This window comes from Miscanthus floridulus, chromosome 16, assembly GCF_019320115.1.
Source record: "Miscanthus floridulus cultivar M001 chromosome 16, ASM1932011v1, whole genome shotgun sequence".
Lineage (NCBI taxonomy): Eukaryota > Viridiplantae > Streptophyta > Magnoliopsida > Poales > Poaceae > Miscanthus > Miscanthus floridulus.
In genome coordinates this window covers 20,548,102-20,561,061 of record NC_089595.1, presented here as the reverse complement: position 1 = coordinate 20,561,061, position 12,960 = coordinate 20,548,102, and the positions used below count along the sequence as shown (strand labels likewise).

The following is a 12,960-nucleotide window of genomic DNA, read 5'->3' as shown; positions in this document are numbered from 1 at the left end:
CCCCCTCACACGAATGAAGGAAGTATTTATAACCTTGGTTGAAAAAACGAACCGTTATGTGCCTCTGCGGGGTGACCGGACGCTCGGGTCATGTTGACCGGATGCTCCGGTCAGTTCTCCCTGAACTCCATTGTTTAAGATGTGACCGGATGCTGGACAGTGTCCGGTCAGCATTGACCGGACGCGTCCGGTCACGATTTTCCCTCTCTGGAACGTTACTGGAGTCGACCGGACGCTGACACCCAGCGTCCGATCGCATCCAGACGATTTCACCTTGATCAAATGAACTGACCGAACTCTGCGCCAGCGTCCGGTCACTCCGGAACCAACGTCCGATCAGCATTTGACCCTCCATTCACTTCCAACTCTCGATCATACGTGAATGAAGTTGCTCCAATGGATCTAAGGGCTTTTTAGGAGCTACCTAGTGCAAGATTTAGCAAGTGTGCACCACACCTAACTCACTAGACTCACCTAGGTCAAGCTACCCGTTCATACCCCCTTAATAGTACGGCCAAAGGAAAAACAAAGTCCTAAACTACTTTAAGTGTCTCCTCAACACCAAACGACACTTAGAACTAGTCCATCTTTAACCTTGTCGTCCATCCTTTGAAAACCAAAACGATTTCCATCGTAGGGGCATGACCACCATGATAGCCCAATCAATCTCCATTACCGTGACCTAACTTAATTGCCTCTGCAAAACACACGTTAGTCACAGTAATCACGTATTGTTATTAATCACCGAAACCCAACTAGGGGCCTAGATGCTTTCAACCATGGTCCATCGCGCCACCCACCGGGGCGGGATGGGACATGACCACTTGCTGATTAAGCTAGAGCATGGCATCATCAACGGACAGACGCCCAGCATAGAGCTATCCCTAGCACCGTCTGACGTATCAGCAGGACGGGCTTAGAGGAAAAGGAAGACCCGGCACCTTCGAAGGACTTTCTTGGCCTCTGGTTTTTTTCTTTCTCCCATCTGTAATCCCTACTTCCCCTTGATCTATAAAAGGAAAGGCAGGTCACCCTACTAAAGGGATCGATCAATAGAACACACTAGGCATCACATAACACACAGCTGAGCAGCAACAAAGCTCTTAGCATCCTTTTGACCTTTCCATCAGAGACTTGTGATATGTCCCTCTCTCGTCCGTTTATAACCCCTACTACGAACCTTTCAGTGCTAATAACACGAGCAGCAGACACAAACTGGACGTAGGGACATTCTGCCCGAACCAGTATAAACCTTATGTCTTTTAGCACACCATCCGGGTCCAACGCGCAATAATACAAATTTACTCGTTGGTGTTTACTCGAAACACCGACAAATAGCATAAGCACGGTAAACATAAGCAACCACATGCATTTTCCAAGCTAAAGGGGCCAAGCAAAAAAAGACAATGTAGATTGGTAGCAGGTGATATTCATGTTTATCAGTTGCTCCATATTCTCTATCGCCCAATTTAAAATATGTAACTTTATTGGAGCCACAGAAGGCTCAATCGAGATGATTCAAACTTTGAATACATGGCTACAGGGGAGAAATCAAGTGTTCCAACCCTTTAGGATGATACCACGCTACCAAGACATGATACATCACATCTAGAAGAAGAACACACCAAATTCCAATAGGTGCAAAGTGTACATATATGACTATACCGAACTTTGATAGGTGCAAAGTGTGGAGGGATGACCAGACGTCCTTGTCCATCGATACACGCCGTAGGGTTATGACTATACCGAACGGATAAGACGTCCTTGTGCATCAAATATTTTGGTAATGAGGTTCCCTTTATTTTTCAATTTTTGTTTGTGTTGATGACTAATGTCTTATCCGTTCAGGCGCCCAGTTTATTTCTGTTCAGGTGTTCATATGAGATGACGAATTTGATTATTTAAGGAATCGGTGTCTAAATTGGAAGCAACAAAACAAGTGAACCGGGAAACTTATTGTTCAATTTTATGAAGACATACTCCATTTTAGAGTTTAGCATAGGGCCTCAGATTTTACCGGCTGGACCATGATTAGGGGGAGAGGGAGTGGAAGAGACTCATTTCACATGATTTGCATATAAATTTATAGAAATTAGTTCAATTTCGTAGGAAAAATGATAATGATACGAAGCGGGCATATGTTTGGCCATCCCGCACCCCGCCCGCCGCGGCCATCTCCGCCTCCACCGTGCCAGTTTGCCCCGCCGCCCACCCATGTTGCGCTGAAAGCTATGTTGCAAACGTATGTGTCAAGTGTTTCAGATGTTTCAAAGGTATGTTGCAAGTGTTTCATATGAATGTTGCAAAAGTAGATCTAGATATTGCATATGTTGCAATTGCTATACACGATGTTGCAAGTGTCCATACAAAATGTTTCATCTACTTCAGACGTATGTTGAAAGTGTTTTATCTGGATGTAGCATATGTTGCAGCGGCTATACACATATGTTGCAAGCTTATGTTTCATCTGCTTTAGACGTATGTTGCAGGAAGTGCTTCATGTTGCAAGTGTTTCATGAGCAAGTGCGGGAAGCGGTCCCAGGCGTAGGTGGTCCCCGCGTGTGTGATCCGGAGCGAGCATAGACGGTCCCTGCGTGCGTGCGGAAAGCGAAGCGGGCGTGGGCGGTCCCCACGTGCATACACTGGGAAATGGAGCAGTGCGGAGGCACAGCAGCAGGAGCGGTCGGCGGGCAGGCGCAGCAACATGTGTACGCGCTGGCGTACAGACGCAACAGGCGTGGGACGTCTGGACGCTAGCCAGAAAAATACAGGAAAAAGATCTTTTAAACAGGCCCTTAGTGAAGGGCTGAAGTTCTGCCATCGCAAGATGGGCTGGAGAAGCTTTGGGATGAGAAAATACTGACATTGTGCATAGTAGTGTCAAGAAGATAGAGTAGGTGCAATGTGCAGGGTGGCGCGGTTGGCAGCAGTCGCGCACGCAGCCGTCTCGGATCACAAGTGACCAACATGTTTCAAAGTTTGGTTTCAGTTCCTCGCTAACGGCAGGCCTGCTGCGATTTGACTACTTAGTTTTGACACACGCGCGCACACACACAAGTTCAGGTGCTCTGTTCGTTTCGTTGAAAATTGGCTTATGCTGATTTGTTATGAGAGAAAAATACTATTTATTCGTTGAAAATACTGCTGAAGTAGTTCAAGCGAACAGGACTATGCGTGCAAAATTTAAACTTGAACAAACTAGCGTCGCACGTTCATTTCTCTTTATCTTCTCCTCGTGCAAGGTTTTGTTCAAACTCGAATTTTGCATGCACAGTGGTGATTACGCGTTCTATCGGTTCATATTATGGTTGGAATTTTTCATGTACTTTGGGTGGAACGTTTTTCGCACGGTAGCAAACAGGAATGTGGTGCGTGTGGAATTCCTGCATGATTTTTGCATTTCAAATAGCCCCTACAAGGAAAATATCGAGCACACAAAACAAAATTATCGTGTATGCCTAAACCTGATCAAACGCTGGGTCAGGTCAGGTTCGAATTGGGTCAAAAAATGACAGGATCAAAACTTTGGCCCAAGCCCAGCCCGACGCATCGGCATGTCGGTCTATTTCTCGGATTTTGTTAGGTTTCTGCGCTCTGGGTCAGGTTTTCTCGATTGGGTTGGGGCACAGATCGAAAATCATGGCGCCAACTAATCTGACGCATTGCGGCACTGACGACTAAGTCAAGTTATGTTTCTGTTTCACAGACTTGCTAGCGACCGGACATCCGATCTAGGACGCTAGCGTCGAACGGTACCCACTTAGCGAGCGAGCGAGCACCTCAGTGTGTCAGGCTTGCGAGCGAGCGCTACAGCAGCGTGCCCGCACCGCCCCGGACGTCGCCCGCGCGCGCCGGCTACTTCCCACGCGCATGCCTTGTGCAACCCCGATCTACTTTTGAAACATCCAGATACAACAGTTGCAACATACAAAAGAAGACAGATGAAACACTTGAAACATGCGTCTGAAACACTTGCAAAAACACTTGAAAACCATTGCAAACATGTGCAACATCCCGATGAAACATTTGCAACAGGCAAATGAAACATCCGAAACACTTGAAAAATACGCTTGCAACATGCATATATGCAACATGCAGATCTACTTTTGCAACATACGTCTGATACAGATGAAACATTTGAAACATACACTTGAAACATACGTGTATAGCCATTGCAACATGTGCAATATCCCAATCTACTTTTGCAACACCGATACGAAACACTTGCAACATACCTCTAGAACATCTAAAACATATGTTTGCAACATACTTTTTCAGCGCAACATCTCCTTGATGCTTGTGAATGGAGGCTCGTCGGCGTGTGGAGTTCATCGGTGTAGAGTGCGAGCTCGCCGTTCCGGTGGAGAAGGCCGTGGCGGGTTGCTCCGGTGGAGAAGGCAAATCGCACGATGGGCGGGAGACGCGGTTGAGAGAGAAAGGCAAGCGACCGCAGTGGGCAGGAGGCGCCATGGAGAGGGAGTAAGACTGGCAGCCGCGCTTGGGCGCGGTGGAGATGCCACCATGAAGAACGCCAAGGTGTCGCGGCGGAGCGTGGTCACGGCGCTGCGGTGGAGTCTTCTGGAGAGGACGAGTGGACGAGGCTTCTAAAGAGAGGACGAGTGGACGAGAGGCTTCTGGAGAGGACAAGTGGATAAGAGGATACAATGTTGGACCATTGGGCTGGTGTCGTAGCCCGCGAACGGCGGCGTCCGGACGATCGGACGCCCGGGTTTCTATTTCTTTTTCGGGCGGATCAGATTGGGTGGCCCATGAATGGGTCTAATGTCTCTTCAGTTCCGTTCTCAGGTCAGCTGATCAAGGGCAGAGACTGACATGCCCTAACTGATGCGCCTGCAGGATCAAGTGCTAGACAAACAGGGCTTTTTATTATCAGCTTGTTCGCTCATTGAGCTTATCAGCCAGCCAACAGTATTTTCCTCTCACAACAAACCAGCACCAGTTGAGCTTATTAGCCCAGAAACAAACCAGCGATCAGACCATATATAGGCATACAGACGTTGCTATCTGTAGCAACGCTCGTCTTCAAAGTTAAGTTGGGCAGTTGGGCACAGACAACTCAATTGCCGCCGTCTCTCATCCATGCGTTGCGTGCGTTAGCAAAACACGCACACCCAATAGTGATTTTGGTTAGAAACAAGGTAGAAAAGGGCATGCACAACTGCAAATTCCGGATCAAACCATCAGTTCCGGATCAAACCGTCAGTTTATTTATCGTCGGTGAAATTGCTTTAGCATGTTAACCCCGGACAAACATCCCAACAATCCTGAATGAAAGAAAAGAAGGGAAAAACAAACAGTTCCCATCGTACAGAAGATGGGACTTATTTTCCATACGGCATTTTCATCTCTGAAGGAAAACAAAAAGGGCCGGTACAAACAGTGGTTTGTTCCATCTCCCTGGAGACACAGGGGGGTGAAGTCAAAGCACAGTGATCCGTTCCAAGCGAAGTTATTTGTAGGCACAGCACCGGGCTGTGCAGCGGTTCCCCCGTCAACAACTAACCAAAAGCTGTGCGTGCTCCTGTGCCTGAACTGAGCCTTCCGACTCAGGCGTTGAATGAATCAAGATGAGGTTTTGTATTAGGGTACATCTACAAGTTCTGTCCAGCGTTGGCGGCAGTCATCAGTATAACAAATGCTCGAAAACATGGTCTACGTTGCGTTGCCACTTCGTCTCGTACAGATTCAGAAGTCTCTCAGCAGGTGTCACTCCTGTAGCAAGGTAAGTTAATTAGGAGCTTCAGAAACAGAACAGTTGATTGGTGGCAGCAAAGCTAAAATATGGTCAGTCACGAGAGGAAGCTGAATGGCATTACCTGTTCTCACCACTTCGTCAACCTCTCTAAGGAAACCAACCTCCTTGTATCCTCTTCTTTCCAATCCACTCTGGGGTTAGGGCAACATAAACATTATTACAAACATTTCTATCAACTTGGCCTTACTTCGGGGAAAAAAAATCACCGCAAAGTACTCTAATTTACTAACCTTGGCCAGTTTTAGAACTTCCTCAGCTAAATCTCTTACATATCCATCACGAAATGGTGTCTTCAAACCAGTCAACGGTACCTGACCAATATAACACGGCAAAACTGAACAGATCTGGTGGACTTTATTCTTATCTATAATAGACAATTTCTAATCACAAGAATAAGGTAAAGTTCTATTTGACAATTGTAGTTGTGAGGCAAACCAAACTTTAGTTCCCTATCAAGAATATTTTCTGTTGTGCCAAGCAACAAAAAATCCTTTTAGTCCCAAGCAAGTTGGGGTAGGCTATAGAGTTGAAACCCAAAATGAGCCACCAACAAAAAGGGAAAAAAAGGAAAAAGAAAAACCAACATTGTGCGGAAAGAATGGCGCACGATTATTTTGAGATACCTTCCGTCTTAGCATCTCTCTTTCCTCCTTTGTCCAATCAAAAGTCATGTCTATAATACTTTGTAACGATTCCTCATCGTACAGCAGCCCAACCTGTAGACTCGCATAAAGCAGAAATCTGAATCAAACTTCTAGCAAAAACTAGAAATAAACTAATACCATAGAGAGCCCATATTCATATTAACTAGTGGCTGTCAGAGGCAGTGCACAGAAATACAAAATAAATTCAAAAGAAAGCAGATCACACACCCAAAATGCAGGCAGCGCACACAATCTCCTCCATGGGCCACCATCAGCACCTCTCATCTCAAGGTATCTCTTTAATCTAACCTGCAAGCAGAATACAGAGGACAAGAGTTATTGCGATACCTAGCAATGACAGATATGCCATTTTGTAAAGAGGTAAAAGGGTAAACCTCAGGAAAAATTGTTGTTAGATGGTTCTCCCAATCATTAAGAGTAGGCAACTCCCCAGGAGCCTGTGGGAGCTTTCCTTGCATAAAATCCTGCAAAATAAATACAAAGCAAATGAGTTTTATGAATGAAAACCAAGCACTGTGTCTTGTAAATGGAGGGTGAAAAAAATATAATAAAACCTTTACAGTACAGTACTACAGAAGTAAAAGGACATCAAGGATAGAAATAGACCTCAAACGACATTCCAGTGCAGTCAATATACTTTTTATTTCGATACACAAAATACATTGGAACATCTAATGCATAATCCACATATTGCTCAAACCTGCACCCCCAAACAGAAACTATAATCAGGATTGTTTCACATGGAAAATATATTTAAAGGAAATGATGCAATCAATCAATGGCACTCAAGGTGGAGGGCAGGGGACTTCAAAAGGAATGCGAACCCAAATGAGTTATCGAAGACAAAAGGGAGCATCCCTGCACGGTTGTTATCAGTATCTGTCCAGATATGGCTGCACATAAGGTCAACTGTGTTAACAACTGCAGATAATGAAATTAACTTATGTATGCCCTGAATGGCTATCAAGTAAATACCTCCTTAAGCTGAGAAATCCATTTGGTTTTCCTTCTTTAAAGGGAGAATTGGCAAATATTGCAGTTGCAATCTGTTAAATGAACAAGCCAGGATGATTTGAGAACAGCAAAAAATTATCACAGAAGACAATAAAAATACCCACAGGCTGCAGTGCAAGGCCAGCGCGAAATTTCCTTATCATATCCTGTTCCGAACTGAAGTCAAGATTAACCTGGACACAGAAGAGTGAACTTCTGTCAAGACTATCATAATATAAATCAGTTAACTTCTTTAGTGAATCAACTTATGTCATAGATAGAATTTCAAGTATTTTTGAGATGAGCTCAAACGGAGAGTACTGTTATTCTGAAAATGGCACTCCACACATAAAAAATAGAAATATGCTCACCTGCACAGTACATGTCCGGAACATCATATCAAGGCCAAGAGTACCAACTTTAGGCATGTAATTCCTCATTATTTCGTATCTTCCCTAAAAACCAATGATTGATTTGTCAGATTTTACAGGAAACAGAAGCAGCCGTTGCCTAAGGCATATTTGAACAGGGCTACAGTATGAGTTGTCTTTTTTTCTAACTGCTCAACACATTAGACGGGTAACTAGCAAGTCTATATTGTTGTGTCAGCAATGGGAAATGTACCAGAAGACAGCATTTCTAGTGATAGCATCTTATGTAACTATTTTAGTATCAAGAATACTGTGCTTAAAAGTCATAACAAGTATGATGGGTTGAGGTGACTAGCGAGCAGTAGTTAACAGTCCAGGAACAAAAACAAAGTTAAAAAAAAAGTTTACAAGGCTAAAGGACAGAATTACCTTTGGCATTATTGGTATATCACTCAGTGCCCATTTCGGCTGAAAGCCAAGCCCAAGAAATCCTATTCCCATTTCCTCTCCAACTGCTTTGACCTTCAAGAACAGGCAAACTTTGAGGTCATACCCTAATTGCACTGAAATGCATGAGTCTTGCAGAAACAATAAAATGTGGTGCCATGCATTTGAACATTTTCCCATGAGACCCTAGTCAGCGACTCAGCGTGTTAAGAAAACTACAAAATAAACTCCAATAAGATGCTCGAGTTAAAGGTATAGTTCTCAACAGAATTATCATGGTAAGCAGGCAGGGGTGTCAGTTAACATTTGGTTTGCAATACAAGTTTGCTATTGTATAATCTCTGGCAAAAGAATGGTCAGTGTTATATAATGTCAAACAGAAACACAGACAAGCTAAGATAATAGTTTCCGTAAGATGCTCTACAAGGAATGCAATGTCAGTAAGAGAAATTACCTGATAAAGATGTGAATTGACCTCAGCACAAGTTTGATGTAATGTTTCGAGAGGAGCACCACTAAGTTCAAATTGGCCTCCAGGTTCTAGTGAGATGCTTTGCTTTCCCTACATCCCATACAGATCAAATCAGACAGGTTACAAAGATAAACTAGAGCCTCAGAAAAACCTGCACAACCTTCTGTTAAGCTGTGTCAACTAAAGCATATGAATGAGAGTGACCCGTCGAAATGATGTGCAACGCCCTTTCCATCCAATTTCAATTGTTGGTGGATGATATATAGCAGCCACATTATATTCATGCAAAAGGGAAGGAGCAAATGGAACAGTACCTGCTTGAGGCCGATAACATTGTCTCCTTCCATTATCTTGTCCCAATCAAATCTCTCAGCGAGCCCGTTCAGTATGTCGCGAATCTGATCGTATTTTATAGGGCGTAATGTGTCGACTTCGAAACCAAACTTTTCATGCTCCGTGCCAATTCTGTAAAGGACAGACGTTAACTTTGGGGATAAAATGAACAGCCAACTGAATATATTTTCCTTTTTTAAAAAAATAAAATACAGGGACAGCTTCAATAAATACCAGATCAAACTGTCGATGCTCAAAATATATTTTCCTTTTTAAAAAAGAAAATATAAAGACAGCTTCAATAAATACGAGACCAAATTGTTGGTACTCAAATAACTTGAACACAATTACAAGATGAAATGGTGGCCAAGTGATCATCACACTAATGAATTCATCCTAGTACGCAGTACGCACTAGAGCCGGATCACTGCTCATCATTACAAGGCACAGGGCATTACTAATCCATCTCAAACGTTTGGCACTCCCGGGAGCAATTGAAAGCAACCTCAATTTTAGAGCTAGACAGCGTTGTTGGCTATAAGAACGCATCATATCACATATACGTATCAAACAACCAAAAGAATTACTCGTCCACGTCAAACATTCCACCACTGCCACTACTAGAGGAACCAAAATAAAATAAAATACTCCGTAAGAAAAGAGAGCATCTGGAAAGCTTCTGACCTCCAATTCTCCTTGGGCTTGCACCCGGAGACGAGGTAGGAGACGAGGTCCTCCTTGGTGAGCGGCTCCGTCATCTGCACGGCCTCCTCCGTGGGGGGACTGGCCGCGACGGCCCCGCCGCGCCTCCTCCTCCCTGTCATGGCGGCCGGCGGGAGCCGAACCACAGCGAGGCCCCTCGTCCTCCCCCTCCCTGCAGCCGCGGGGCGCGCGCCGTCCGGCGACACCCGCGCGACCGCCAGCCGCGACGCCACCGCCATCGAAACCAACCGCCAACGAACCTGACAAAATCCACCCCGATGAAAAAAAGGAAGTCAGCGGGAATCGCGCAATCCGATACGCGGACGCCACCCGTCGAAGTGAACTGAACCACTCACCTCGCCGCGCCGGCACCCGTAGGCTAGGTTAGGCTAGGGTAGGGTTGGTCGGCGTCCACTGCTGCCGCCTCTGCGTGTGCGCTGCTTCCGGCGCAGTACAACTGCGGGATGGAGTAAGAAGACACGGGGAGAGAGCCCGGGATGGGCAGGGCTGGACAGAATACTCGTGCCGGCTTAGCTCACTATTTCACGACTTGAACTGGAATCGTAGCTCGCTATTTCAAGGGGAATTCCTCGCGTGCTATAAAAAAAAAGATTGCAATGCGTGTGTTTAGAAAAGTTCAGCGGTCTTCAGCGTTACTGTTCTAATTTTTTGGTGCTCTTCATGCCACTGACATAAGTTTGAGCTCTAACGCCGTCGAACTGCCGGTGTGAAAAGTCGAAAATACCTTTAAGTCAAAATATGTCATTAATTTTTTTTTTGAGCATCTTAATGACTTCAAATGAAAAAAAAACTCAAAACTAGAAAGTTGTAGATCTCGTCGAGATCTATAATTTTCATATAAAAATTACCTTCATTTAATTCCACAAACAAAATTATCTTGACGAACCGGTGCTTTAAAAAAATACTATATCGTGGCTAATAAGCTTTTGTCGAAACCAATCTATGAACAGGCTGAACGAAGAAGTGGTGATCCTGTGATTTTTGGGTTAATTAATTGGCAGAAGTGTGAGTGTGCTCACACGATTCTTCTACTGATGCTGCTGCTGTGACCACTCAATCATCACTGATGACGAAGACGACGATGAGATGGTGCCCGCGCGAGGATCCTCTGCGGTGGCAGGCCACTGGCAACACAATGGTGGTAACAGATCAGAGATGCTTGTTAGTGCCGGCACGCAACACTCGACGCCGACGCCGACGACCTTCTCGTCTCGAATTCGAATTCGAATTCGAAGGTGTGGCTTCTCAGACTGCAATTGCCGCGCGAGTTCGACACGGATCGGATCGCTACCGTGGCGATGCAATCGCCGCCGCAACCGCAACCGCAACCGCAACCAACCCCGGGCGTCCGTGCGTCCGTCCGTCGTTGCTGGCGTCCGCACGCGATTCGTCTTCTCGATTTCGATTTCGATTCGGCGTCCCTGCCTAGGTAGTGTAACTGCCGACGACGCTGGTCCGTCATCTTTGCTGGTGCATGTCAGCATACATGCACGCGCAAACAAAATGGTCCGAGAAGGAAGACGTGGAAACGCATAAATTTCACGGGAACCGTGTAATAAATAACGAGATCAGTTTAATTTTACAGAAAAAAAAATGCAGTGTTTAAAGAAGAAAAAATTCCGCCGTGCTGCTGTACCCGTGTACCGTCCTTGCGCACTGCACCACCCCGATATGAGCGAGTTGCGAACGAACCTTGGCGTAAACAGAGGTTGGGTCGAAGAAGCGGGTTGGACTTAGAAACGAGCGTCGTACTTTCCTTGCCACGCCTTCTGATTGAAGAAGCGGGTCGGAGTCGGAAGCGAGCATCGTCTCCTCTCTGGTCAGGCCTTCCGGTCGGAGACTGGATCGCTCTTCCGGCCTGTCGTTAGGTATATGGGCCGGCCCAGGAGTTACGCGTTGTTTGTAATGCCGTCTGCTGGGCCGAGCTTTTGCTGGGAAGCTGATCCATTAAGGACTCCGGGTTTGGGCCCGTTCGCTTCGCTGAAAAAACAAGTCGAAACACTGTTCCAACTGATTTATTGTGAGAGAAAAATACTGTTCTAACGAAAAAAAAGTAAGTTGAAAAAGACGGATTACAAGAGAAGAATCCAACAGTGTTTAAAGAAGAAAAAATTCTGCAGTGCTGCTGTACGGCTGTACCCGTGTACCGTCCTTGCGCACTGCACCACCCTGCTATGAGCGAGTCGCGAACGAACCTTGCGCATTTCCGCGGCCAGGTTCGGCCGTGCCTCCATGCTCGAGCGAGCACATGATGAGCATCAGATCAGGTGGAGAGCATGTGGGCTCTGCTGCAGTGCGTGCGCTTCTTTGATCCCCTGAGACTCTGGCCTTTTTCTGTCACGGGAGGCCCATATACGGCACAACCATTGGTAAACAATGGGCTGGCCACGTGCGGATACGAGTCTCTTCTTCGGTAGCATGGCCATATACTCCGTCCGTTGGGTGTCCTTTTCGCATCTCGAAAGCATTTTTAACTAATGTCTCCAAAGCTTTTGCACTAGGACGGTCTTCAACAACCGTAACCCAAAATACAAGACTTATTCGTTTTTTAGGTGGCGTTTGAAATGATCAAGATGTCTAAGAGTAGGATGAATTGGGCTAATTCTAAATTTCTTCGTAATAAACAAGTCATATGGTTAGCCCAATTAACCCCTTGTGCCTAGAGAAGTGTTTCTATTGATCTAACGCACAAAAGTTTAGCAACCTAGTTCTAATCCTACTCTAGCATGGCAATTCTAGGAATGTAAATGACAAGAATTGAATTGCTCAAAGTAAAGAGAGGAGAGGAAACGCGGCGATGTTTTGCCGAGGTATCGGAGAGTCGTCACTCCCCACTAGTCCTCGTTGGAGCACCCGTATAAAGGTGTAGCTCCCCCTTGATCCGTACAAGGATCAAGTGCTCTCTACGGGTTAATTCTTTGACACTCCATCGCGGTGAATCACCCACAACCGCTCACAACTTGAGTTGGGTTATCCACAAGCTCCGCAGGATGATCACCAAGCTCCCAATCACCATCAAGCCGTCTAGGTGATGGCGATCACCAAGAATAACAAGCACGAACTCTCACTTGACCACGACAAGCTTAATGAGAACGGTGGATGCACACTTTGCTATTCTTGCTTCACTAATGAGGCTACTCTCTTGTATTCTCAAATCTCAATCACCTCACTAGGACCTTG

General features: G+C 45.6%; 1 protein-coding gene across 1 annotated transcript; it reads right to left on the bottom strand.

Moving 5' to 3' along the window:
- Positions 1 to 5,184: 5,184 nt before the first annotated feature.
- On the bottom strand, positions 5,185 to 10,298 carry LOC136511426 (glutamate--cysteine ligase A, chloroplastic). The gene is made up of 16 exons (XM_066505488.1): positions 10,116 to 10,298; positions 9,742 to 10,019; positions 9,039 to 9,189; positions 8,707 to 8,814; positions 8,235 to 8,327; positions 7,806 to 7,889; positions 7,560 to 7,628; positions 7,417 to 7,487; positions 7,266 to 7,334; positions 7,048 to 7,141; positions 6,816 to 6,905; positions 6,649 to 6,729; positions 6,400 to 6,492; positions 6,007 to 6,087; positions 5,838 to 5,907; positions 5,185 to 5,733 (listed from the first exon to the last, which is right to left on the bottom strand). Exons 2-16 carry the CDS (start codon positions 9,996 to 9,998, stop codon positions 5,645 to 5,647), a joined length of 1,500 nt encoding a protein of 499 aa, XP_066361585.1. The 5' UTR covers positions 9,999 to 10,019; positions 10,116 to 10,298; the 3' UTR covers positions 5,185 to 5,644.
- Between the last annotated feature and the right edge of the window lie 2,662 nt (positions 10,299 to 12,960).

Bases quoted from the DNA above. Each gene is read 5' to 3' on its own strand.
- LOC136511426 (XM_066505488.1), bottom strand. From the start codon at position 9,998: ATGGCGGTGGCGTCGCGGCTGGCGGTCGCGCGGGTGTCGCCGGACGGC. The intron at 7,629-7,805 runs GTGAGCATATTT...TTCTGTGTCCAG, and splicing joins TCCGGACATGTACTGTGCAG to GTTAATCTTGACTTCAGTTC. The intron at 6,906-7,047 runs GTCTATTTCTAT...TTTATTTTGCAG, and splicing joins GCACTGGAATGTCGTTTGAG to GATTTTATGCAAGGAAAGCT.